At 57.7% G+C, this 25,034-nt stretch overlaps 1 protein-coding gene across 1 annotated transcript in view; it reads right to left on the bottom strand.

The window, feature by feature from the left end:
* The window catches only part of COL23A1 (collagen type XXIII alpha 1 chain), a 238,695-nt gene that overhangs the window by 19,494 nt on the left and 194,167 nt on the right, over positions 1 to 25,034 (bottom strand). The window contains exons 4-7 of the mRNA XM_084886773.1: positions 19,220 to 19,246; positions 4,209 to 4,235; positions 2,849 to 2,875; positions 1,674 to 1,700 (exon numbers count right to left, since the gene is read on the bottom strand). Of these exons, the coding sequence (XP_084742899.1) occupies positions 1,674 to 1,700; positions 2,849 to 2,875; positions 4,209 to 4,235; positions 19,220 to 19,246 (108 nt within the window). The remainder of the gene's footprint in view (positions 1 to 1,673; positions 1,701 to 2,848; positions 2,876 to 4,208; positions 4,236 to 19,219; positions 19,247 to 25,034) is intronic.

Below are 25,034 nucleotides of genomic sequence, written 5' to 3' on the forward strand. Positions count from 1 at the left end.
GCTCCCAGCCAACAGCCGCCTCCCCTCCAGGCCCCACGGCCCCTCTTGCAACGGGAGAGACCCAGCAGCCAGGGGGCATGAGAGATGGTGACCTGTGGTTTGAGTGGCTCTCAGGGTGGAGGTGTTTCACAGGGGCTTTTACCCACGAAGCAGCGTGGGGCTTGGGGAGGTCTGCCCGACAGCTACACCAGGGCTGGGGGACTTCTGTCTGCTGAGGGGTGGGAGGATCAGCTTCTACATCCCACAGAGAGTGAGCAGAGGGGGTTTTTCAGCAGCCAGCCAGCTCAGAGGCGTCCTTTATTTGGCTGCAGGGACTTCTCACCAGCTTTCTGTGGCCCTGCCTCTGGCCTCCTATCAAAGGCTCAGCCCAGAACAGCTGGGTCTCCAGGGAAACAGCCTGGCCAACCCTGGTCCCTGCTCTGGACTCACAACCACCCTCAGAGCCATGAGGATGCAGAGCTGGGACAGGGACCCAGCCCAGCCCGCCTGGGCCTGCACAGCCCCCTCTGCACGCTGTCCCCTCTCCTTTTACCCCCCACACACAGCGCCTGCCTCCGCGCCAGGCCCACCTCCTGCTTGCCGTGGGTGCCGGGCCATCGGCTACAATCTCCACCCCGCAACCTTCTTAAACACAACTGTGAACATGCCACGTTCCTGCCTTTCTCCGGGCAGCTGATGCCTGCCTCTCGCCTCTGCGGTGAGGCTGCGGCCGCTGTCTGCCGGGGCTGTGGTAAAGGCGGAGAGGGCCACTAAGTGACCCTCGGCCAAGACCTCCTTTTGCAGGCCCAGCCCTCCTGGTCTCCCCTCTGCTTCAGCCTCTGCTGAGGAAACCCCTGCTCCTGCCTGAGGCACTTCTGAGTCCTGGGGCCCGGGGCCACGGAGGGCCAAGGTGGTCTGGCTGAGGCTCCCGTCTACTGTTCCATGTGGGGTGCTGGGCACCCACTTATATGGTTGCGTTGAATCTTCACCACAGTGAAGATTGGGGGTAGAGGCTGTTACCCCCACTCACAGTTAGAGAAACGGAGCCTCAGAGGGCAAAGTGATGTGCTCAGGGTCACTTGGCAGTAAGTAGCAGAGCTGAGCGTGGGTTCAGGGCTGCTGACCCTACAGTCTTCCTCTTCCAGGGTGCTGGCTGTCCTCAGGAAGGTCCGTCTCTGGTCTGAGACCAGTGCTGGCCCCCTGTCTGCCCACCCACAGTGATACGTGCTATGGGACGTCTGGCAGAGACTTCCCATCTGTGCCAGACCGGCGGCCATTTCAGTGAAATCCTGAAGCAGAATATACTGTGGGCAGGAGAGGGGCTGCTCACTCACCTTCTGTGATAAGCTGTAGGGCGTGCTTTATCTATCTATCTATCTATCTATCTATCTATCTATCTATCTAAAATCCTAAGTGACCGAACAACCAAACGACTAGTTGATTGGTCGCAATGATGTGCACTGACCACCAAGTGGCAGGTGCTCAACACAAGAGCTGCTTCTTGGTGGTCACTGCACTCCCACAGCCAACCTCCCTCAGCTGGCCAACCTCCCTTGGCCCCTCCCCCTCACCGACCCCAATCAGCTCCGATCAGTCTGGGCCAGGCTGAGGGACCCTGCCTGTGCATGAATTTGTGCACTGAGCCTCTATTTATAATATAAAACCAACTGTGTAGGAGGGGGAGGGGGTCTTACCCGGGGTCCAAAGTCTCCTGGTGCACCCTGGGAACAAAAAATAGGAAGATGTGTCACCACCTTGATGACTTTACATACGCCCAGCTCTGTGCTCAGAATGTCATGTACATGGTCTCATCCACTCTACCAAAAATCACATGCAGGCTCTCTTCTCCCCGCCCCCCCATTTCCAACGAGGAAATGAAGGCACAGAGGGGCTAAGTAGTCTGCCCAAGGTCACACCACGAGCAGATTCCAGGGTGGTCTGCTACTTATCGCCAGCCCTAGACATGGCGGAACAGGGATAGGCCGCTCCCACTGCGCCCTCTTGGAATCCCTGAGCCACGGAACAGTCAGCTCTGATGGCGGACCGGAATACGGGGCCGGCGGAAACTAAGTGACCCCCCGTGGAGTTGGGGTGTGGATGTGGTCCAGCCCAGCTCTTCCCTGGAAGTGCCCAGTCAGCCCCGGGACATACACATTTCCTCTCTCCCGCTCTCTACGGGCCGTGGCTGGGACAGTTAGCACCCAATGCCAGGAAGTCCTTCTGGTAAGGGGCTGTGAGGACCCCCGGGGCAGCTCTCTGCCATCTGTTTTCCTGGCGGGGGTGTCCCCCCCACAAAGAGTGCCATCCACAGTCACTGTCCAACCCCCCAGGCTTTCCTGGCACTGCCCCCTTCAGGATTAAGGACTGGGCCGACTGCTTTGAGTTTTGTTATTCTGTGGTGTCTGAAGAACTCAGATTTAACCTTCCGGGCACTTTAAATGGTCAAATGTGAGCCTTATAGCCATTCAGCTATAAGTGCCTACCTCCCCACTTTATTTATTTATTTTTAAGTATATTTTATTGGTTTTTTACAGAGAGAAAGGGAGAGAGATAGGGAGCTAGAAACATCGATGAGGGAGAGAGTCATCGATCAGCTGCCTCCTGCACACCCCCTACTGGGGATGTGCCCGCAACCAAGGTACATGCCCTTGACCGGAATCGAACCCGGGTTCCTTCAGGCCCCAAGCCGACGCTCTATCCATTGAGCCAAACCGGTTTTGGCAACCTGCCCACTTTATAGATGGGGAAACTGAGGCCCCAGGAGGGGCTGTGACGGGGCCACGGTCACACTCTGGAACTGGGGTTTGGAGACAGGTGTCTGGCATTCTCCCTCAGCCTCTGTGTCTGCACAGCCTCCAGCGTCACTTACCTTTTCTCCCTTGGGGCCTGGAAGTCCCTGGAGAAGGAAGTGGAGAAAGAACAGCAGTGAGTGAGGAAAGCGAGGCTGGCCCCGCGGCTTCCCTAAGGCTTTGCGTACAGAAGGGCCCGTGAGGCTGAGCAGAGCTGGGGGCGGCCGAGTGGAAAAACACACAAGACTGTCAGTCCTTAAGGAGGCTGCCCGTGCTGACCCCAAGGAACCAGCACATCTCAGTCCTCAGCATGAGGGACACGGGGGACTGGAGGTCACTGCATCCTCTCTGGGCAGAGGCACAAACGCTAGTCATTCCCCCCAGAGAGCGGAGACCTCCCTGCTCAGCCCCCGTTGTGCTGGGTGCCCGACAGGAGCCGCTGCTTGTGGAGCCTGGGGCATGGGCGTGTGAGGGCTCCAGGCAGGCCATGGCGGCTGCCTTCACCCTCTGGCTCCAGGGGAATGTCTTTCTTTCGGTCCTGCCAAGTCACCAGGCCTTCTAGGAAGGCCACGCCACAAGGCACCCTGTGGGGCTCAGCGTCCCTGGGGTGAGGGCTGGCTCCGTTGGTCAGGGACTGACTAGCTCACTGGCCTTCATCCCTCCCCAAACTGCCCACTATCCCTTCAGCCAGGAGTGGATTTGCTGTTCATTCATTCAAAAATTCATCCACCCAGGTTCTTTCCTCCATCCTTCAATAATGCACACAGGATGAAGCAGCTATTCAATTATTTGTCCGTTCATTCGTTTCTTCACTTGTCTGTTCAACCATCGTGCATTTACCCACCAACTCTATCCTTCCATGCACCCAACTATTTGTGCAATCATCGATTCATTACCTACTTTGGCTGTTCTTCTGTCTATCACCCATCCACCCATCCAATTATTTATTTAACTATGTTGTCACCTGTGCATCTTATTAGTCCTGCTGAGGACGCCCGTGGACCGCAGGCGCCTGACCCAGGTGTTGCGAACTCCTCAGCCTCATGTCCGCCATGAAAGGACTGAGCCTGCCTGGGGATCTCTGTGCCTGGGGCCTGCTGGGAGGGGCTTGTAAGCTTTGATGGCTGACCAGAGGCAGGGACAGTGCTGTCTGCAGTCCTTCACATCGCCATCACAGCGGCGAGGGTTAGCGAGCCTCTCTGAGAGGCGAGAAGCCTCAGGCTGGGGAGGTGAAGAGGCCTCCCCAAGGTTGCACAGTCAGCAGATGGGGGAGCTGGACTTGAACTTAAGTTTGATGCCCAAATGGCTTCTCTGTGCGCTGAGCCAGGTTCTCAGTGGTTCTTTCTCTCTGGCACTCCATGGTCACTTCCAACCCCACCGTGCCCATCACCCCAGGCCACCCATCCCAGGACCACCTCCAACAGCCCTGTCATCACTTACTGGCTTTCCGTCCAGACCCAGAGGCCCCTGGAAATGAGAAAGAGAGCAGAGGTTACATACAGGAAAGGCATTTCCTCTGGGGATTAAGACTAGAAGACACTATTGGGTGACAGCAGTCCAAAGCCTGTGCCACGCCCGTGGTCTGGGGACGTTTCTCACAGATCTGGGGTGGGAGCCTCTGGGTGTTGGTGGCTGCCCAGAACCCCCTCTGTTTGCTGCTCCCTTCCTTGGGTCTGGGCACAGAGCCCCATTTCTCCGCCCAAACCACCCCCATCGCCACCGTGGGCGTGGGCTGGTGACGGCCTTCCCTCAGCTCGGGTGACTGGTCCGGGGGCTTCGGAAAGTGGCCCTTTTGGGCAGGAGGGCTCTTTCCACCCGATGGAGCTAAGCCTTCTCGCCTGTGGAGCTCCTGGGGCACCAATGGCTTGGGAAAGAGGGCACAGAGAGGAAAGCAGAGCGGAGAGGTGGAGAGACAGGGCAAAGGCTGGAGCTGAAACCGCCAGGCACTCTTCTCTTTGCGAATACATTGTCTCTGAAGCCAGCCTGAACTGAGCTTCTGCCACTTGTCATTTGTTTTGTTCCGAACGTACATGCTCCCTAAGCCCCAATATGACGTTAGGAGGCAGGGCCTCTGTGGCGAGCAGGTCATCAGGGTGGAGCCCTCACGAATGGGATTGGTGTCCTTATGAAAGGGCCCACAGCCAAAACCGGTTTGGCTCAGTGGATAGAGCATCAGCCTGCGGACTGAAAGGTCCCAGGTTCAATTCCGGTCAAGGGCATGCACCTGGGTTGTGGGCACGTCCCTAGAGGCAGCTGACTGATGATTCTCTCTCATTGATGTTTCTAACTCTCTATCCCTCTCTCTTCCTCTCTGTAAAGAAATCAATAAAATATATTAAAATTTTTTTAAAAAAATTAAAAATAAACAAATAAAAGGGGCCCACAGAGCTCTGTTCTGCCCCGTGAAGACCAGCGAGGAGCCCGCCGTCTGCAACCCAGAAGCGGGCCCTCCCCAGAATGTGGACTTGCTGGCCCTGATCTCGAATGTCCAGCCTCCAGAACCGGGAGAAAGAAATTTCTGCTGTTTATAAGCCACCCGTTCTGGGGCACTCTGTTACAGCAGCCCAAGCGAACTCAGACGTAACGGGAAGAGTCCTGACGGTTCTTTCAGCTCGGCCCTGCTGGGGCCTTCCCAGGGGAAAGGGGGGAAGCCACAGACACAAGGGCGAGTGCTGAGAGCTGGGTGCCCGTGCAGAGCAAGATCTGTGGTGTCTGCACGGGGCCAGCAACCACGGCAAAGCAGCCCCACCGAGCCCTGCCACACACCCAGCAAAGCCTCACTGAGCGCCACCCGCCCTGTGGGTGTGGACCACCAGGGGGGAGGGGAGTGTTGTAGGCCCGGCCCACCTGCTCCCTGCAGGCCCCTGTCCTCCTCTCACCAACCAGCATCTCCTCCTCCCCATGCACACTGCACCCTCCACTCCAGCAAAGGATGGAGGCAGCTCCACCCCCCGCGCCTGCTGCACACACTGCCTGCCTCTGTGCCTCCTCCTCGGCTCCGCCACCTCCTCTTCCACACCGAGGCGTTTCCATGTTCCAGACTCAGGCCATCTGCCCCAGTGCCCAGCACATGTTCTAACTGTCCCACGTGAGACACATGGTTAACCTGTGGTCTGCACACGCCCTCCGGGAGGTCCAGGGGAAGGGTCTGCTCCCCGCCCCCCAGTGTTTGAGGAGGCCTGGCCAGTGCGCACCGAGTCCCACCAAGGAGAGGTGACCCGTGTGCAGATGTGCACAATACCACGTGGAGAGCGGGGGCAGGGCGGGCAAAGGGTCCCCCGGTTCCAAGCAGGGAGAGGTATGTTGGCTTTGAGGAGACTGGAAAAGATTAGGGAGCTCTACCCTAAGAAAGTAACATTTGGGCATTTGAACATAGCGTGTGCGTGTGTGTGTGCGTGTGTGTGTGTGTGTGTGTGCGCGTGTGTGCGTGTGTGTGTGTGTGTGTGTGTGTGTGCGTGTGTGTGTGTGCGTGTGTGCGTGTGTGTGTGTGTGTGTGTGTGTGTGTGTGGCACTGTGGGAGAGAGAGCAATCCGGCAAAGGCGGGGAAGAGGGAGCATGCTGGGGCCGGTGAGCAGCGGGGCAGCTCGGCCTCAGCATGGCCTCCGCCCTGGTCTCTCACAGCTGCACAGGGGTCTGCCTGCCACTCCCCGTGGTTCCAGCAGTGCGGCTGCATCCTGGCCTAGCACGGGGGTCTCCTGTGGCCGGGGCCAGGCCCTGCCATTCAGTTGCCCTGTGTCCCGGGTCCCCCGAGCTCTCTCCTTCTTTCCACTCTGCTCCCTCTGCGTGCAATGCCCTTCCCTGCCCCTGGTGAGAGGGACTCCTCCTCGGAGAGTCTCACTCTCTTGTTCTGAGAAGACTTTCCTGGCCCTGCCTCCATCCTCGGTTCTGGCACAGCCTGGAAATCGGTACCCGGCCTACTGTGTCTAGTGGTAAATGACCAGTTTCCTTGGCTCGACCTCCAGGCCGCCCTGAGCAGCCAATCTCAGATTCCCCAGACCCGAGAGTGGCCACCCCTTGATGCACTCAGACCAGGGCCTCACTCCAGGCGGGAAACCTGGGCAGATCTGAAAACTGGCCTCTTAAGTGCTTCTGGCCACCAGCCTCACAGTGGGGGGAGAGTGTGGATGTGGGGGTGATGGCTATTCCAAAGGCCCTGGGGGCTCCTGTTCTTGGTAAACCCAAGCCACAGTTCAGGTACCATCATCTGAGGGCCATCAGCTGGCTGGTCTCCTCTTGGGGGCTCCTGGCAGTTCTGACACCTTTAGCCATCTCCTGAAATAGGACCTGCCCCTGCCCCCATGCTCAGGCCCTTCTAGGCCTTCTCAAGGCCATGGCCCATGGGGGTTTCTACCCTGACCTCTCACTCAGGCCCAGCCTTCTGGCTGCCACAACCTACACGGAGCCTAAGACCCATCCTGTGTGTCTTAGTGACCCACACACTTAGTCTTATCAACACAACAGCCTGGAGGCAGGTGTTACCGCCCGGTCTTGCAGAGCAGGAAGCGGGCCCAGGCAGCAGCAGGCTGGGCTGGAGCTGGACAGCGCTTCCGTCCTGTGTTCTGTGTTCTGTCTGCGGTGAACTCGCTGGCGTCCAGCCAGTATGGCCCCTCTAGTCTGCCCTTGCATGCCGCTGTCAGACCTTCCCTGCTCCCTCCCACTGCCTCCTGGGCCTCGCCTGCCCAGGCGGCCTAGCCACCTTGACAGTGTGGCCGCCCTGCATGCGTCCATAAGTCCTGCTGAACTGAGCCCAAATGCAGCCCCAAATCTGCCCTCTGTAAATCCGCGTGGATTAGAAAAGAGACTAAGGTGCAGTGAGAACTGAGGCTCTTTGCTCTTCGCATGCCAGGAGGGAAGACACAATGGGCCTCACAGCGGTCACCGGCCGAGGATGGGCCTCAGGGCCTGGATCGTGTGACGCCTTCAAGGTGCCCCTGATAAAGTCCAGTGGAGGGCGCCTGCCCCCGGGGCCACAGAGAGGGAGACTCTCCATGAATGTCCCTCCTTTTAGACTTTCCCGAGGCCTGCCAGACCGCCTGGCACCTGCCCTCCCAGCAGCCTGGGAGGCTGGCCCCATGGGCCCGTCTCACAGATGAAGCAGCGGAGCCAGTGGGTTGTCCAAGGACTAAAACCAGCCCGTCTCCCCATGCCATGCCCCCTCTCCCGCAGCTCAGGGTAGAGGGTGACAGACGGCCGTCTGCAAGGACTGGTGGGACAGAGCCTCACAGGCCTTGCCTTCCTTCCGGGATTCCTGGTACATCTGTGTCCCCCACAAAGCAGATCCTCCCCGGGCAGGGCTCTCTCTGAACCCTCTCCCACCCTGACCCCTGCCAGAGGGAGTGCTGGGTCAGACAGGCATGCTTCCTGTGTGGCCCCGGGAGAGCCAGTCCACCCTGAGCATCCTCACCACCCACTCTCCCTGCAGGGACATGCCTGCGTCGGCTTCACACGCCTCGGGCCCTGTGCGGCCAGCGGTGCCCAGGACGCCTCAGGACCTGAGAAGCAGACAAGGCCCGGGGCTGCACTCGAGAAGCAGGTCAGGCAGGCGGCGCCCCGTCCTCCCGACCCGCCCCTGCCGCGCAGCCCCCACCTCCCACAGGGACCAGAGCACCCGTGAGCCTCAGTTTCCTCGTCTGTAAGATGGAGGTCATGCCTGTCTCCGCTCTAAGGGCAGGTTCCCCGGGTCCCAGTCAGTCCCCAGTTTCCTCTGTGTCCTCCTCTCAGGCCAACCGGAGGCGGGAGACCCCACGGGCAAGCTGACACAGAACTGGGGTCTTCGCCGGCCCTGGGATGGGGGCCCTGGGATGGGGGCCCTGGGATGGGGGGGTGCTGGAGGTGACTTTGTGTGGCCCTCCGTGTGGCCAGCAGGAGGACACCAGCTCTGCCTGTGCATCTGCTCATGTCCTCACACCGCGGAGAGTTTCCTGAGAAGCATTCCCCAGGGCTGTCCTTGCAGAACAGGTAATAAGGTGGCAAAAGAGAGGAGGTTTCTGGGTGGAGGAAGTCTGGGACCTGGGGTATGTGGCTCCATAGCTGAGCGTCTCCGTGCCCCTCGGCCGGGAAACGGAGCCTGGGCGGAGCTGCAGCAGAGGGGCTGGCGGAGGTCCCCACAGCGGCCTGTGGCTCCAGCCTCCGGGCCCAGCAGCCAGTTGTCTGTGGAACTGAACTCGTCAATACACCGGCAGTGTTTGGATGCAGACGGTCGTCGATGCTCAGGCCAGCCGGAGCTGGGGGACGGTCTTGCTTTCTGGTTGTAATTAATGGTGATGGCCCTGCCAGGGGACAGAGGCCTCGAAAGGCAGCAGGAAGGGGCCCCTGGATGAGGGGGCTTACCGGGATTATCAGTCCGGGGCCCAGTAATTACGGCCCAGATGTTGACAATTCATCAAATTACAAGGCTGTTGGGGCCCGGGGCCCGGCTGGGCCGTGCACATTCCTGTGTGAAGGCTCTCTCATTAGGGCTGCCAGTGTGTAAGCGGGGGGAGGGGAGAGGGAGAGCAGGGGGAGGGGACGCGCAGGCCCTCGGGGTGGACCGGTTCCATGTGGTGCTGATTTCCCAGGCCAGGCTGTTTGCACACATGCTGGCCACAGCAAGACTGTGGGGCGGAGCAATTTTCCAGACTTGCATCCTGCCTTTGGGAGTGGGAAGGAAGGACCCTCTCTTCTGAGGCCCAGCCTGGCTGCAGCTCGAGCCCTGGTGCCCAGCTCCTCCCGGGGACCCCTCCCCAGGGCCTGGGGCACTCTGCAGGGGGCTCTGCAGTCACCAAGGCGCCCGCCTCTCCTCGCAGCAGCAGGCGAGGGGACTGCGGGCTGTAGCTGGGATCCGGGGATCGCCCTTCACTGGCTCCTCAGCCTCCAATGCTGCCGCCCTCTCCTCCTCATCTGCACAGTGGAAGGCTGGCCCTGGAGGCGGGTTCTATTGGGTCCACGCAGTTAAAACAACAACAACAAACAACGAACCCAAGTAGTTGCTACTTTTTAAGATCGTGACATTTCCCATAAACATCCGGAGTTTGGACTTTTCTGGAAAAGCCGAAGACCTCGTATTTCGGGCCCCCCCCGTGCTTGGCAATGTCTGCAGGGCCCAGTGCTCCTTCAGCTGGACCCGCTCAGGCCTCAGGCCTCAGGCTCAGCCCCTCCGGACGCCTCCCGCCGGGCCCGCTGCCCCGGGGAGGTGCTGTGCCAGCGCACAGGGGCATCTGGGCTGGTGACCCTCGGCCTCGAACATCCCCAGGTCCCTCCCAGTGCTGCGGGCCTGGGAGGCCGGGAAGCCAGCTGGCTTCTATTTTGGGGGAGAGCATAGCTCAGTGTGCTGGAAGCAATTACCCGTGTGTCCACATTATACATCACGGCGAGGAGAGGTGGTGCGATGCCTTTGAACCGGCCCTCCAGTACCTGCTTAGATTACACATTTGCCTGTTCCATAATTACCCTGTCGGGTCTCGGGAAGAACTGTGCCTGGGTGGGGTGGGGGGGTGGAGTGGAGGGGGTAATGGACTCCCGAGGGTGCGGGAGGATGGAGGTGGGCCAGAGAGGCAGGCTCTGTCCGAGCGGCCTCAGGGCCGATGTCCGCAGCTCGGGCGGGTCTGACGGGAGACACCGGACGTAGCAGACGGGCCGGGCCCCCGTTTTGGTGGCCACCTGCTGGGATGGCGATCTAGCAGGACGGAGTTGCAGCTACCAGAGGGGGACCGTCCCCGGGTGGCATGATGGAGGCCGCCTTCCGGGGACAGCACGCCCCAGAAGATGCGACTGGGAACCTGGCGTTTCCAGGACACGGGGCCCAGGGGGACCGGGGCAGCTGGCAGCAGACACGGAGGCTGTGGGTGCTCTGCAGGGCCCCCCGCTGCCCTGGCCATGCCCAGGCCACCCCTCTGCTCTGCACCTTCTACCCCAGCCTTCGTCTTTGGGGCCCTCAGCGTCTCCCTCCGGCCTCTCTCAGGCTTGATCGCCGGGCCTCTCTGCAAGCTGCCCCTGGGCCGCGGGCCCTCCTTGGTCTCCACAGACCACACAATTGTCACCCACTGGGAATGGACCTTCAAGGATCGAGAGATTTCATGTAAACCTTGGACGTGGAGCCTCTCTGGAAATGTTGGAAGACGTTGTGATGGATCTGCATGGGCTGCATGGCGGCACCACCAGGAGATGGGCATGTGCCCCCAGGCCCCACGGTTCCCCCGACTCCTGCACCCAGCCAGCCTCCCTTTTTTCTTCCCCTGGCTGCTCCTGCGAGGCAATGATGAGCTTGTGAGCCTGCCATCCTGGCTCTGAACCGTCTCTCCAAGCGGTGGCCCTGTCTCTGGCCCCCCGCCCGCCCCTGCCTAGGACCGGGCCTCTCTCCTGGACCAGCCTCCGCCAGCCTCCCTGCCTCCGCCCCACACGGCCAGCCTTCCCGCCCTCCGAAGTCGCAGGCACGTCCTGAGTGCCACATCCCTGCCCTGCAGACCTCACAGCGAGCGGCACCACTTCTCTGGAGCCCCTATCCTCCTCTAGAAAGTGGGCGGGCGCGGATGAGATGAACCCCCACAGGTAACAGTGCCCGACCTGCAGCATGGCACCCAGCGGGTTGGTGAGTGTGACGGTAATTCACCGGGCCGGTTCTGGGGGGAGAGTCCAGGAAATGGGGTGGAGCTAAAAGACACACCCCTTTGCCTTGTCATCTGGATGTTGCCCACACTGAGCACAGCCCTGGCGGGCAGGTGCCATTAGTATCCCCATTGCACAGATGAGGAAACTGAGGCTTGGAGAGGCCAAGCATGGCCACTTAGGCTGGGGATGCGACCTGAGTGCTTTCCTCCTCATCATCCCCCTCGGGCACATCTCCCCTCCGGTGCCACTGGCCTGGCTCTGAGGGTGCCTAGGCGTGCCCTCCCCAGGCTCCCCACGCTGGGCGTGTGCCATCCCGTCCCACGGAAGTGGGTGTGAGCGGCCCCGTTAGAGGAACAGCTTCCCGCATCCTGGGAGATGACACGCCCTTCCTGACGGTGGGCGTGCAGCCCGACTGGCACACCTCAGTGCCGGGCAGCTGCTCCCGGGCGGCCCGATGGGTTTGCGGGTTTTGTGGCTGTCTGCCTCTCCCTGGGGTGGGTGTCACTTCGCATTCCCTCCGCCGGGTGGCCCCTGGGGAGCAGTCACCTAGCTCAGTGAGACTGGGCTCCCAGGGCTGCCTGCCTGTCGCCTCCACCCCCACGTCCGCTCCCTCGCCAGCCGGGCCTGCCTTGGGAGTGCCCTCTCTCTCCGACCTCTGGACACCCCCCTCCCCGCAGCTCCCCACTTGTCAGCACCTACCCAGCTTCTGGCCTTGGCTCCCTTCCTCCCCCTGAGCCCAGTAGGCTGGGCCCTTTACAGTACTCATAGTTTGCAGCAACCTGTACCTTCCTGGCCTTGACCACCGTGCACACGGAGGTGAATTCCGATTCTCTCTGCAACCCAACCACAGCTTCCAAGGGGGTAGGACCCCTAGATACAGCTCTCGAGATAGTATCTCAAATACCAAAGTCCCTCCTATCTGGTGAGAAAACAGTATTTGTTGCACGAACCCTCAAGCGGACGCCCCTATGAAAGAACGTGGTTTCCCACTGTCTCCAGGGCCAGCCGGGGACCACCAGAGGGCGCTCTCCACCCGGGGAAGGCTGCTCTAGGCGCCACTGACTGCTGCCTTCAGCCCCGGGCCTGGGGGTGCAGCCAGGATGCTGGGCACTGGGGATACTGGCTAGAGAGGAGCTCCTTCGGCCTCCAGGGCGCCCCCTGCTGGGTCAGCGATCATCACAGCGGCAGGAACTGTCAAGGAACCCAGCCCGCATGCACAGCGCTAGTCTTCCCCCAACTGCTGGGGAGGGTTAGGACGTGCTGTGGTCACACAGTCTCCAGAGCCCCAAAGCCCAGTCTCTCTCCACCGCATGGACAGGTCAGGGGTCCAGCCCCCGACTTCAGGAGAAGCTGGGTGGACCAGCTTCCTGCCAAAATGCCTGCTTTCGCGCAGGTCTTTCATCCGGAGTACCTGAGTGGGGTGCGGGGCCGTGAGCAGCCTCTCCGTGCAGTGGGGGAGGCGCCTTCTGCTTGAGGAAGCGGGAAGAGGTCAGCCAGCAACCAGCCTGGAGGGCCCCTCTCTGCCAGGATGCCGTTCCGGGCACACCCTGAAGGCCTGGACGTGCTCTCCTGGAGCTGGGCTGGGGAGCAGGCACCACAGGGGCTGCACCTGGGGCTGGGGGCGCCCTGGCCACTGCCCGGAGGGGGAGAAGCTGCAGGGGGTGAGCCAGGCATCTGGGCACCGAGGGCAGCAGCAGCAGCGGCACGGGTCTCCTGTCTCCCAGCGGCCCCACACTCAACGGGACGCCGGGGACCCAGCGTGTGCACAGGGCAGGAGGTCCGGGGGAGTGAACACCTGGGGAGGAGAGCCGGCCTGGCGGCCTTTCCCGAGGGCCCGGCTGTCTCCCCGGGGCCAATCTGAGGCTTTCACTTCGGGAAATCTGCTTTTATCCCATCCCCGCCCCACCGGGACCGGAGAGCGGGGAGCGGCGCTGCAGGGGTCAGGTTAGAAGGAGATGTAGGATGTCAGACCCTGACAACAGGCGAATCTGCGACGTCCCAGAGCACCGCTGAGCGCATTACATTTTTACAATCAAAGCCAGTTTTTGAAACCACGAGAGTGCACGAAATTTGAATGCGCGCTGCTCTGTGGTCCTTCTTTGTTCACTTTGATTAATTCCAAACAGTCAAACTGAGTCATTCGTTTCGAAATTGGTCCCAGGCTGAGGCCCTGCTGCCTGGGTCACATTTCAGCTCGGAGCGTCTGCCGACCCAGGGCCCAGGCTGTCGGTGCTCCCATCACGGCTCCGAAGACACTGAGCAGCTCCCGCCCCCACGACTCCCGTGCCCGTCAGCCAGATGGGTCCCGGGCGCCTGGCCGGGCGGCTGGCGCTGCCGGGCCTGAGGAGTGCTGTTCTGGCCCCTCGCCTTAACTCAGGCTTCCGCTGCCCATTACCGCCACCGCCTGCTACCTGGGCCCCTTCCCACAGGCCCTGCCCTGGAGCAGGGAGGCTTCCTCCTGTGCACACCTGTCCGTGCCACTGCGGGTTCCCGCTGGGCGGGTGGGGCTCTTCACTCAGCATCACCCCCTCCCCTCCCTGTGCCGGCCGAGCCCCCGCCCCGGGGCACGTGGGACTAGCGAGCACCCCTGCCGTGTTCATGGTGCTTGCCTTGTGCTCCGTGTTGTCCTCCTGCCGGACTCCTCCTCATCCCTCACCACATCCCCCAAAGGGCCTGCTCTGTGAGGCCGCCCCGGCCCAGGCAGAGTGAGGGCTTCTCCTCCGCGGGCAGCAGCCCTGTCTGCATGCACTACAGCCCTCCCCACGGAGCACAGAGGGTGGGGAGGGCAGGTGACAGGCTTTTGTCTGTGCTCAGAATCCCCACGGAGGTGGCCGGGCCAGAAAGCCACTTCATCAAGTTGTTCAGAGCCCAAATCAGTGGGGACCTACGAGCACGTGCAGACACAAGGTGTGCTCCCCCAGTGTCCTCTCAGGAGTCACATATGGGGCAGCGGAGAGACAGGAGAGCTGTGCTGCTGCCGCCCTCAGTTCCCAGATACCTCGCTCACCCTCCTTAGTTTCTCTCACAACCTCCCCCCACAACCCCCCCGCCTCCAGGCAGGTGGTAGGACAGACCACCCTCCGGGCCGCAGGGGTCTGCAGGAGGAAGCCAGGCCCACATATTTGCCACTGTGAGATCTGGGAAAGTGGCGTGGCTACTATAAACCTCAGTTTTTCAATCCACGAAATGGGTACAAATCATAATGCACAGGGATGGGAAGTGCTTTGAAACGGAAGTGCTGCACAGGTCTGATTCCTAACGTTTTCATCCAGGCCAACCTGCACGCTTTGCAAAGGTGGACGCAGAAGCCCAGGAAGGCTAAGTGACCTCCTAAGGGAGGGGCGGGACCTCCATCACCACTGTGGCCCCCTGTTTGGCTCTGCTCCACTCAGCTGCTCCCTGATAGGACAGGACCTGGCACTTCATCCCGAGGGGGATGTTTTCCTCCCTCATTTCTAGTAATGACTATGACACAGCTGTATGAGCGAGGGACCGCAGAGAAGGTGGAATGGAGACATGGATTCTTCCTTAAGTTAGATTTTGTGTGTGTGTGTGTGTGTGTGTGTGTGTGTGTGTTTGGAGAGTAAGAAAGGGTCTTAACTTCATAACGAGGTGGACAACAGTGCACGGGGAGAGAGCTCCAGGGCCAGGTAAGAAAAAGGTGAGGAGGAGAGATGGGACATTCGCTCTGACCTGGTTACTGCTGGCAGCTCCTGTGATGGAGGAGAGACGGCAGCCTGCGTGTTAACGGGGCTTTCTCATGCTGGGGGCTTGTGTCTCGGCCACGCCCGGACAGCCCCTGAGCTCAGCTTCCTTGTCTGTCACGTAGGGCTGACACCACCAGCCTCCCAGGGGGCGAGCACGGGAGAGCGTGCACACAGCAAGCACGCGGTAGGTGCATTTGCTTCCCTGGCGTGAAGGAAGGGCTCTGGGGGACGGAGGGGGCAGTCCTTTCGTCCGGTTTCCTCTGGAGGGAGACTCTCTGAGCCCTGGGCTCCACGCCACGTCTCTGGGGACAAGTGGTTTCTAGGAATACAGAGCCAAGGTTTTCTGGCCTCCAAGACACTCCTCGATGGAGCCCTGGAGACCTCCCTGGCTTCCCTTCTAGAATCTTCCCGTCGAGTGCTCGCTCACTCCAGGCACACTGGCCTCGCTGGACACAGGGCACCCTGGACACGGGAAGCTTGTTCCCAACTCATCGCCTGTGCACTCTCCTCTGTCAGGAGCGCTTTCCCCCCATATCACTGTGTCTTTTACATCATTGAAGTCTCAGCTCACGTGCCATCTTCCCCAAGCGCCTTCTGATTATTCAATCCCATTTCCAATGTAAACCCACTCCTCCACGCAGCCAGCACGCACACCCCGTTCCTGCTTTATTCTCCTTCTGGCACGTGCTATTGTTTGAAGCTATCATGTTGGTTTATTTGTTTACTTGTTTATTGCGTCTCTCCTCCCCACCACAGGGAGAGGCCTTGTCTCTCTTGCTTGGTGCCGGCCCAAAGACCTGGAAAAGCACCTGCACAGTCATTGGTGGACACACCTCTGGCCCACAGCCTCACAGCTTCCTCATCTGTCCAAATGCAGGGAAATCTTAAACCCTGGGAAATGTTACCAAATACACATTCCTCCCACCCCCAAGAAATGTTTAAATTGCATTCTGAGGGTGTAAAATAAACCAGAAAATCACGAAAGTTCAATGGTGAGAGCCTGAAAGGTCAAATGCCAAAGAGGAAACGTGAGGATTTTGCTTTGTAAATAGGAGATGATGTGAGTTCTAATGTTTCCTGGACAAAAGTCAAGGGATAGGCAAGACGGAGTCCTGCATGAGAGACAAGTTTTTTCACTTCATGCATAAGCTGGAGTTGGGAGAGAAAAATGGGGAGTGTGATAAGAAACCTGCAGGAAATTCACAGTGACCCCTGATCATCCCTCCCTCTCTGTCTCATCCAAACTGTCTGTGTCCCTCCCCCCTTCCCCACCCTATCATGACACCTCAAGGACTGCGACTGGGTTGATTCATCTTTGTGGGCTGCATTGCACAGGGCATGGCACACCTTACAGATTTGTTGAGCAGAGCCAAGCCTCCTAGTCATGAGATGGCTATGTCATTTTTTCCAGGTAAGTGCTGACTTCCTCTCCAACATGCAAGAATGCTGTGCCCAGTGCTCCTCTGCCGGTCCCGTCTTGGACTCACCACGTTCTGAGCTCAGAGTTCCCCTATGCTGCCGATACCCTGTTGTCTGCAGCCCCTGGACCAGTTGGGATCTGAAAGCTCTTCAACCTGCCGATTTCCTCTTTACCAGGAAAAACTGTGCCTGCAATTCCAAACTCTACCAGCAGGTGGCAGTTCGGCTTACAGAAGCCTTTCAAAATTAGTTTAATCTCTAAAACTGTACTTCTAATGAAAATACACCCTAAATTAAAACAAGATACATACATACATCCATACGCACATCTATTGCTTAACTTGTCATATTGGCATCGATTTAAAAGTATGATAATACCCACAGTTGGCCAGGGCTTGGGGAAACGTGTAGCGTCCATGCGCTGTTGGTGGGAATGTAAATTAGCACAGCCTCCTGGAGGGCAATTTGGCAATGCACATCAAAAGCCCGAAACATGTGCAAACCCTTTGGTCCAGCAATTCAACTTCTAGACGTTTATCCTGAGGAGATAATCATGGAAGTTAAGTCTCGAGTTATTCCCATAGGATGCTGACTGCAGGGTGAAAAATTGTCACTATAAATACTGTAACTTGGAACGGGGCTAAGTAAATTATAGATGATAAAATGCCACGTAGCTATTACACCCTATACGAATTCTTAATGATGTGGGAAAATCTCATGATCCATTAAGTGAAAAACATCAGCCTCAAAAAAACATGTCCACTGTAATCGCAGTTTTAGACTAAGAAATATGGACACAAACTTGTGCATAAAAAAACGCTGGGAGAACAAACACCAAAATATGGACAGGACTTGTCTGTGGGTGGTAGGGACATGGATGACTGCTTTTTCCTTTTCTGTGCTTTTCTCTGTTCTGTAGGGTTTATAATAAACACGCTTCTATTGTCATCAGCAGAGCCATTAATGAACCCTTGGGGCAGGAGAGATGGGCCAGTCTTTCTGTGCAAGACGGTTGTGGACATGGGACCCCAGCCCGTGTTAGTCTGCACCCCTCAGATGGGGGCGGCTCCTCTGCCCACCTCCCCCGCCCCCCATTCTCAGGCCCACATATGGACCTGGTTTCAGCTGGTCTCGCTCAGGGGAGGGGCCAGCCTGGGTTAATCTGGAAACGCAGCCGGCACTCTGAGCCGGCGCTCTCCACCGTGGCCCTCCGGGACTCTTTGTTTGCTCTTACTTCCCCGTAGGCAGTGATTTGTTGTAGGCACAAACTACAAAGTAAATAAATAAATAAAAAAATGAAATAAAATGAAATAAGTCCTCCCTGAGGCTGGTTTTGAGGTTTACTAGGTAAACCCCTTTTCTGCAACCCCAGGGTCTCAGAGCTGTTTTCCCCTCCAACCACGGCCAGTGTGTGCTGGAGGGTCAGAATGATCTCCCAGCTCGTCTTTCCTCCAGCCTCCAGCTCTGTGGGCGTGATCTTCCGAGAGGCTGAGCGGCCGGCCCCAGCGTGCACAGCTGAGCCGGGAAGCCCCTGTGACACCAGCACACCCGGTGCCTCTGAGGGGGCTCGGGTCCCTCGAGCCGGGAATGTGCCCCCGGACTATGGGATGACCACACGGAGAGGCCTGAACTCAGGGTGACTTTTTTAAAACGCCTCGGGACGCGGGACACATTGTTAAAAGTAGGGACTGTCCTGCCAAAAGCGGGATGCCCGGTCACCTTATACTCTGAGCCTCGGGTGGGCCACTCCGAACAGGAGATACACGGTCCCAAGGGCCCCACTGAGTCCCACGGGGCCTGGCTTGTGATGCAGTCTGTAGAACTGTCACCTCCCCCCTCTCACTTACCCCCACTCCAATGCTGTGAGGGAGGCCTTCACCGCCCACTTCACAGAGCAGGAAAGGGAAGCTCAGAGAGGGTGAGCGCCTCCCCCGAGGGCACCCAGCGAGGAAGCCCAGCTTGGAATCCAAGCCCGGTTTCCCTGGTGCTCGGGGCTGACTGCCCTCCACAGCCTCGGGGAGGGCGGCTCCGGCAGGACTGGGACCCCCCCCTGGCCTCCATCACCAGGGTCTGGACAGAGGTGGCCGTGCGAGAGGCCTCCGATTCAGCCCACGTTTCCCGCCCTGGCCTGAGGCCCAGGACAAACACACTCCCCCACACGATGGTCCCGCCACACTCCCCTCCACAGGCTCACCCCTGCCTGATGCGTCTGGACTTCTAAGCAGGACCCGCCCCGGCCAGCTACCTTTCAACCTGCTGTTCCCTGGCCCTCCCCACCTAAGCTGGGCTCGTTGATTCAATACAAGCTACGTTTTAGGTTTAGTTGTAAAAGACCTGACAAGGGATGACACCACAAGGGCCAACCTGGAACCCAGGTCTCCGGTGCCCTGGGGGTGACAGAGGGGGCGGGGCAGGGAGCTCTGGGAAGAGGGTGCTCCACAGCCCAGGGCTGGGCCTGCGCTCAGGGAGACGGGGCGGCGGGAAGCGCAGTGCTGGGTGGGCTCAGGACACCAAGGCGACTTCTCAGAGCCAGGTTGCTCTGCCTGCAGGGCAGCGGGAGGGAGCGGCAGGCAGTTCCCACCAGGCCAGCCCCGCAGATCAATGCTAATCCCTCCAAGAAAGACCCGAGTCCCCGAGGAGCAGAGAGAGAGGCGTGCAGACAGTTAAATAAAGGCTCGGAGGAAGAATACTGGCTTGAGAGAAAAGGGCAAAGAGAGCAAAAAATAAATGGCAAATTACCGGGTAGCCATCTCGTCCTGATTGCCCCTGTGGTAATTAATACGTCATTAATAATCAGGCTTTCGGCAGAACACCATATGGCAGCACTTAGCACTCAATCAGGCCCCACACCGCTCCCCCCGGGGCTCGATGGGTTTGCAGCAGAGGCTGCTGGTGGGTAACCGATGGATGCCTTTGGGGGGACTCGGGGCTCTGACAAGTCTAGGGGATGGAGCACCCCATTTCCTGCTGCACTGGGCCAGGCTGCAGGGGCCACAGGGCATACATCCACGCGTGTCCTCCCATGGCAGCCGGCACACACATGGGGAGGACCACACGGGCACACGGGCTCCCCGGGGCGCTGTCCCAGCCGCCAAGGAAAAGGCTCCTAAACCGCCCAGAGGCCTAGCGCGCAGACGAGGGCTCCCTGCGGCTGCCCCCATGGGGGGACGGAGGAAGGCAGCGTTGGAAGCCGGAGCTGTGGCAGGGCGGGCATTTGCTGCCACTGGATGCTCCGTCCCCACAGGCTCGGAGCACTGCCTGCCTGGCAGCGTCTCCCAGGACGGCATCCACCTCAGGTGCGGCCTCAGGAGCTGCATGTGTTTAAATGCACGTCCACAGCCCCCTGCTCCACAGCGCCCCCTGCAGGAGGCACTCCGGCGAGTCCACACAGACCACCTTCCCCGTGACGCCAGGGACGACTCGGCTGTGGGGAACTGCCCGTGGCCTCGCCTTACACATGCCGATCAGGAAGTGAATCATGGCAAGTGGAAGTAAAAACTAAGACAGTCATCCCAAAGGAATGCCTTTGGAAGGTGCACTGTGACCGGGCAGGCTCTCCGCGTGCCTCTCGAACGGAGAGGCCAGGACGGAAAGCCGGGCGCGATGGCTCACAGACTCGCTGCGTTTCTTGAGGAAGAGCCGGGTTTCAGGGCGGACGATCCCCGATGATGTTCAGTGCTGCCATGGCCACCAGCTCCTCCCCTACACCTTTCTCAAACCCAGCGCCCTGAGGGCCCACGGCCCAAGCCAGGGAGCCAAATGGATTTTGGCAAAGAGAGACGGAGCCCGGAATCTCCTTACGAAGCCCAGCTCATTCCTGGCGTAACTGCTTGACTCCAGATGCCAAAGCACGTGAGACAAAAGCCACGGGAACAGACCCACCGCTGCAGGGCAGTTGGAAACGTGGGGTGCGGTGCCCCCCTTGGAGCCGGGGCGGGTGCGGGGCAGCCAGGCTCCTGCCGGCTCTCTTGGAAGGAAACCGGTCCCGGGGGCCAGTGGAGCCTGCTGAGTTCATCTACACATTTAATAAGATAAGGCTCCTGTCTGGACTGATTTTTTTTTTTAAGACACACCTCTCTAACTAAGTATTATTTTCAAGGAAATGCTACACAGAGAGAATAAAATGTCTTATCTTTCAGGAGCAGAGAGCATAATCCAGGACACTTACCGGAGGACCTGCAAAACACAAGCAGAGAGGCGGCGGTCAGAACCCAAGGGAGAGAGGTTTTATTTCACAATTAAAACATTTCCCCCCCAATTATAGCTGAAATAGAATATTATATTAACTTCAGGTGTACAGGTTAGTGATTAGACATTTATATCACTTATGAAGGACCAACCCTAGTAAGTCTCGTACCCACTTGGCACCAAACATAGTTATTATAATACCAGAGGCCTGATGCACGACATCTGTGCCAGGGGCTTGGCCCTCACAACCCTGGCTTCGTCTGGAAGGTCATCCGGAAGGTCATCCGGAAGGCCATTTGGCTAGGCCACATCTAGCTCGTCCCATAGACTCCAAAACACATCGAGCCACCCCCCTCAGGCCCGACTGGCACCATAGCGTCAGGGCACCAATGCCTCGCAGGGGGGACTACCCTTACAGCCTCCTAGCTGACACCTTCTTCTGGGCACCCCAACCCCACCAGCTACAGGTGCCCCACCCCTTCCCGGAGCTCTGAATGGCACATGGAATAATACCCGGACTCCTGCTCTCCTGTGACACCTGCTCTCGTCAGCGCCCACCCTCCACCTGTCTCCCTGGGCTCCCCGAGGGCCCCCGGCGTTGGCCTCAGGACGTTTACAGCTACTGTGTTCCTGCGCTGGAGGTTAACCTCCGCCTCGGAAAGCCTTTTGTCAGCATGAAGCCTGAGGCGTCTCTTCACCGGTGGCCCCACTGGTTTCTATCAGCTCTCTGCCACTTCCTTTCCAGCACCAATCACACTCCTTAGTGATTACCTATTTATTTGTGTTGTTTATTGCCTGTCAGCCCCATCAGCAAGGCAGCTCCCTGAGAGCTGGGGCCCCGTCTGCCCTCCCCCACCCCCACCCCCCATCTCCCATCCCTGTCTCCCCTGCTCGCCCAGGGTCTGGCAGACACGTGTACTTAGTACACGTGAGTGAAATAGGTGAGGGTACCAGGCAGGCCATCGCCTCTAAGCCCTCCTCGCCTCACTTCAGCCTTAGGGTTGTGCTGTGGCTGCAGTAGCCCCTGGAGATGGGATCTGGGGCCTGCAGAGAGCGGGGTACACAAGATGATGCAGGGAGGTGGGGGGTGGGAGCGGGAAGGGCCTGGCTCAGGCTGTCCAGGGGTCCCTGTTTAGGGAGTGAGGCTGGCGGAAGGGCCCCATCCAACCATGTGGCGGTCCCCCCCACGGCCCAGCTCACTCTGCACACAGCTTTCAAACACGTGTCCCAGGCATTGGCTGGATCTGCTCACTTTGCTGTCAGGAATGCGGGAGCAAGCAAATAAGAGCCAGATGACTTGGGAAATGAATGAAATGAGAGTAGAGTAGAGGGGTCAACGCCTCTGTGGCCTCTTTAACTGAACCGATGTGGCCGGACAGGGTTTCCCACTTGCCCCTGGAGGTCTGCAGGGTGCACGAGTGGCTTGTAAGCAGAGGCGTGCAGAGTTCTGGGGCCCCATGTGCTCACTTTGAGCTCTTTGCTCCTTCCAGGATGACCCCTGCCTGAGTGTTTCCCAAATGGAAAAGCAAACTGGGAAGAATATTTCCCACTGCCTGGCAGGTGCCGGATGGCATGCCGGGAGGTAAGGCTGGCCTTGGTGCCTGAGGCTCCCAGGGCCACTGTCCCCGCTCACAGCCCGCTCCTGCTGCTCCGTGCTGCACCCGGACTCCTGATGCCCACTTCGCCTGCTGCCTGCTCTGCCCAGGAGGCCCTGGCTCTGACCCAGTCCTCTGCCTCCCACCACAGTCTTCTGACTTTTGAAAACCCAAACCCACCCCACAAGAGTGAGCTTCAGTCATGCCTCCAGGGTTTCCCTAGTGGAGCAGAGTGAACCACGATGACCGTAGGCTTGGGGGTTGGCAAATTCAGAGCCAATAATGAGTAGGTGAGAAAATCTTCAGTCCTTGGGATATGCAGCCTAATAAGAGTGTCTTTGAATACCTGGGGCCTTGGGCCATGCCAGTTTATGGCAACAATGTGAATCATGGTGGAGGTTTTGGCCATGCTGTATCAGTTTGACCTTTGAAGGGGTTGGAGACTGAATGATTAAGGTCAGCCACATGGGCACTCAATAAAACACTGGATTGCATGTCTCAAGAGAGTTTCCCTGGCTAGAAACATCACACATGCTGTCACACATCCTTACTGGGAGAATTAGGGCTGTCTGTACAACTCCATGTGGAGGGGAATATTGGAATTTGGGGTCCTATGTTCCTCTTAGTTTTGCTGACTTTAATCTGTATCTTTTTGCTGTGTGAAGTCATAATCACAAATATATATATAAAATAAATTTGGGAAGGCCCAGGCCATTCTTCTTTCATATATTTTTTCTGCTTCTTTTTCTCGCTTCTCCTTTTTCCTTTCTTCCTTAGACTGAATAATCTTAATTGACCCATCTTCAAGTTTGCTGATTTTTTTTCTGTCAGCCCAAAGACTGTTGAGCCCCTTTAGTGAATTTTTCATTTCAGTTACTATACATCAGAGTGTCTATTTGCTTCTTCTTCTTCTTCTTCTTCTTCTTCTTCTTCTTCTTTTTTTATACTTTCTCTCTGTATATTGATGCTCTCCATTTGGTGGTACATATGCTTGAGTTTCCCTTTGATTCTTTAGACATGGTTTCCTTGAGTTCTTTAAATACAGTTAAAATAGCAAATATAATTTTTTTGTCTAGCATTTCCATCTGGGCTTTCTCAGAGACAGTTTCTACTGATTGCTTCTCCCCCTTTTTATTGCCATACTTTCTTGTCTCTTTGTGTGCCTCATAATTTTTTATTAAAAACTGGGCATTTATAGTAATTTAATGTGACTACTGTGAAAATTAGATTCTGCTCCTACTTTTTTAGGGGTTGTTGTTGCTGTTTGTCGTTACTGTTGCTCAGTGTTTAGGGTTTTTCCTGGAGTCTCTAACGTGTGTATTCCTTGTCGTTGCCGCTGTTGAGTTCTCTGCTTGGTTAGCTTATGATCAGCATTGAGAGAAGTTTCCTTTAGGGTCTTATCCGGTAAGTCTCCCACTTGGTGCCAAGGGGCTTGATGGAGGTGGAAGCAAAACTCAGTGCTCCGCCTCCTCACACTCTGCTGCTGCCTTCGCTGCTGCCTGGGCAGACGTGAAAGGCAGGGCTCTCAGGCTTTTCCTGGACATGTGCACATCCCTTCACACGCACGTGCCTTCACGGTATGCCGGAGCTCCGCAAAGCCCCTTTAGACATCTCATCACCTAGGTTTTTGTTTAAGTTTTGTGTCAGCTTCTTGTTTGTTCCAACGGGTAGCACCACGTCAGGCAGCTGTGAGGTTAAACAATGGCCGCTGAGTGTTTTTGGCAAGCGTTCTAGACACAGGGCTTTCCCAACGAGCGTGCTGTACGTCAGGTCAAACAAAGGCAAGGCCTGTGTACAAACTTTTCCAGGGAGTTTACAGACATGCCAGATAGGGACAACTTTCTGAAAATGAGCATTTGGGGACCTTCAACACTATTTGTCTCCTTCGATGGCTGCGACTGTTCACAGGTGCTGTGGCTGTAAGGCTTATGTTTTTGTTTTAATTTTCATTGATTGATTGATGAGAGAGAGGGGGAGAAAGAAACATCGATTTGTTGTCCACCCATTTATGCATTCATTGGTTGATTCTTGTCTATGCTCGGATTGGGGATTGAACCCGCAAACTTGGTGTCCCAGGACAAAGCTCTATCAACTGAGCTACCTGGCCAGGAAGGCTGATTTTTTTTAAGGGTATGAAACTGAGCAGGTGGGCAAATTAAAATGTTACAAGCACTACTGTTCTTAGCAAGATTTATAGTTTTTTCTTGAATAAAGGGGTTGTTGCAAGTTTTCCATTAATTTCCATAGTTGCAGAAAGGTCCATTTTTCCCTAGTTTTCTTGTGCTTTTATAAAGGAGCAGATTTTCAGAGGTCCTTCACCCACCATTTTAGAAATTCTCCTTCCACTGGATTTTTAGAAAGGGTTTCTTGGGGTCGGGGTGGATAAAAAACCCTAGCGCCGAACCTGCCGATCTAAGGCTGGGAGCTGTGAGAGTATGAGAGCCTCCATTTGTTTCCGCAGATTTAGCACAGCATCAGCCAAGCAGCATTTGATGGCTTCATCCTGGTTTCTTCCTGCATCCTCAGCCTTTATCCTTCATTGGCCCACCGGTCCTTCTTTCCCTGCCCCTCCTCTCTGCCCTCCCCCTTCCTGTCAGCAAACATGTACTGACCATCTCCTGAGTGCCTGTGGGTCCAGCCCCAGCTCCTGCCCCAGCAGCCTCTGCTTTGGTGGAGGGGAAAGACACATTTTTGGAGGACAAGACCACAACCAGGCTGTGCTGGGACACAGGGAGGTGTCCGAGGCTGGCGGAGTCAGGGGAGCGGGGGGA

This window comes from Pipistrellus hanaki (genome assembly GCF_964339955.1).
Source record: "Pipistrellus hanaki genome assembly, chromosome: 5".
Classification (NCBI taxonomy): domain Eukaryota; kingdom Metazoa; phylum Chordata; class Mammalia; order Chiroptera; family Vespertilionidae; genus Pipistrellus; species Pipistrellus hanaki.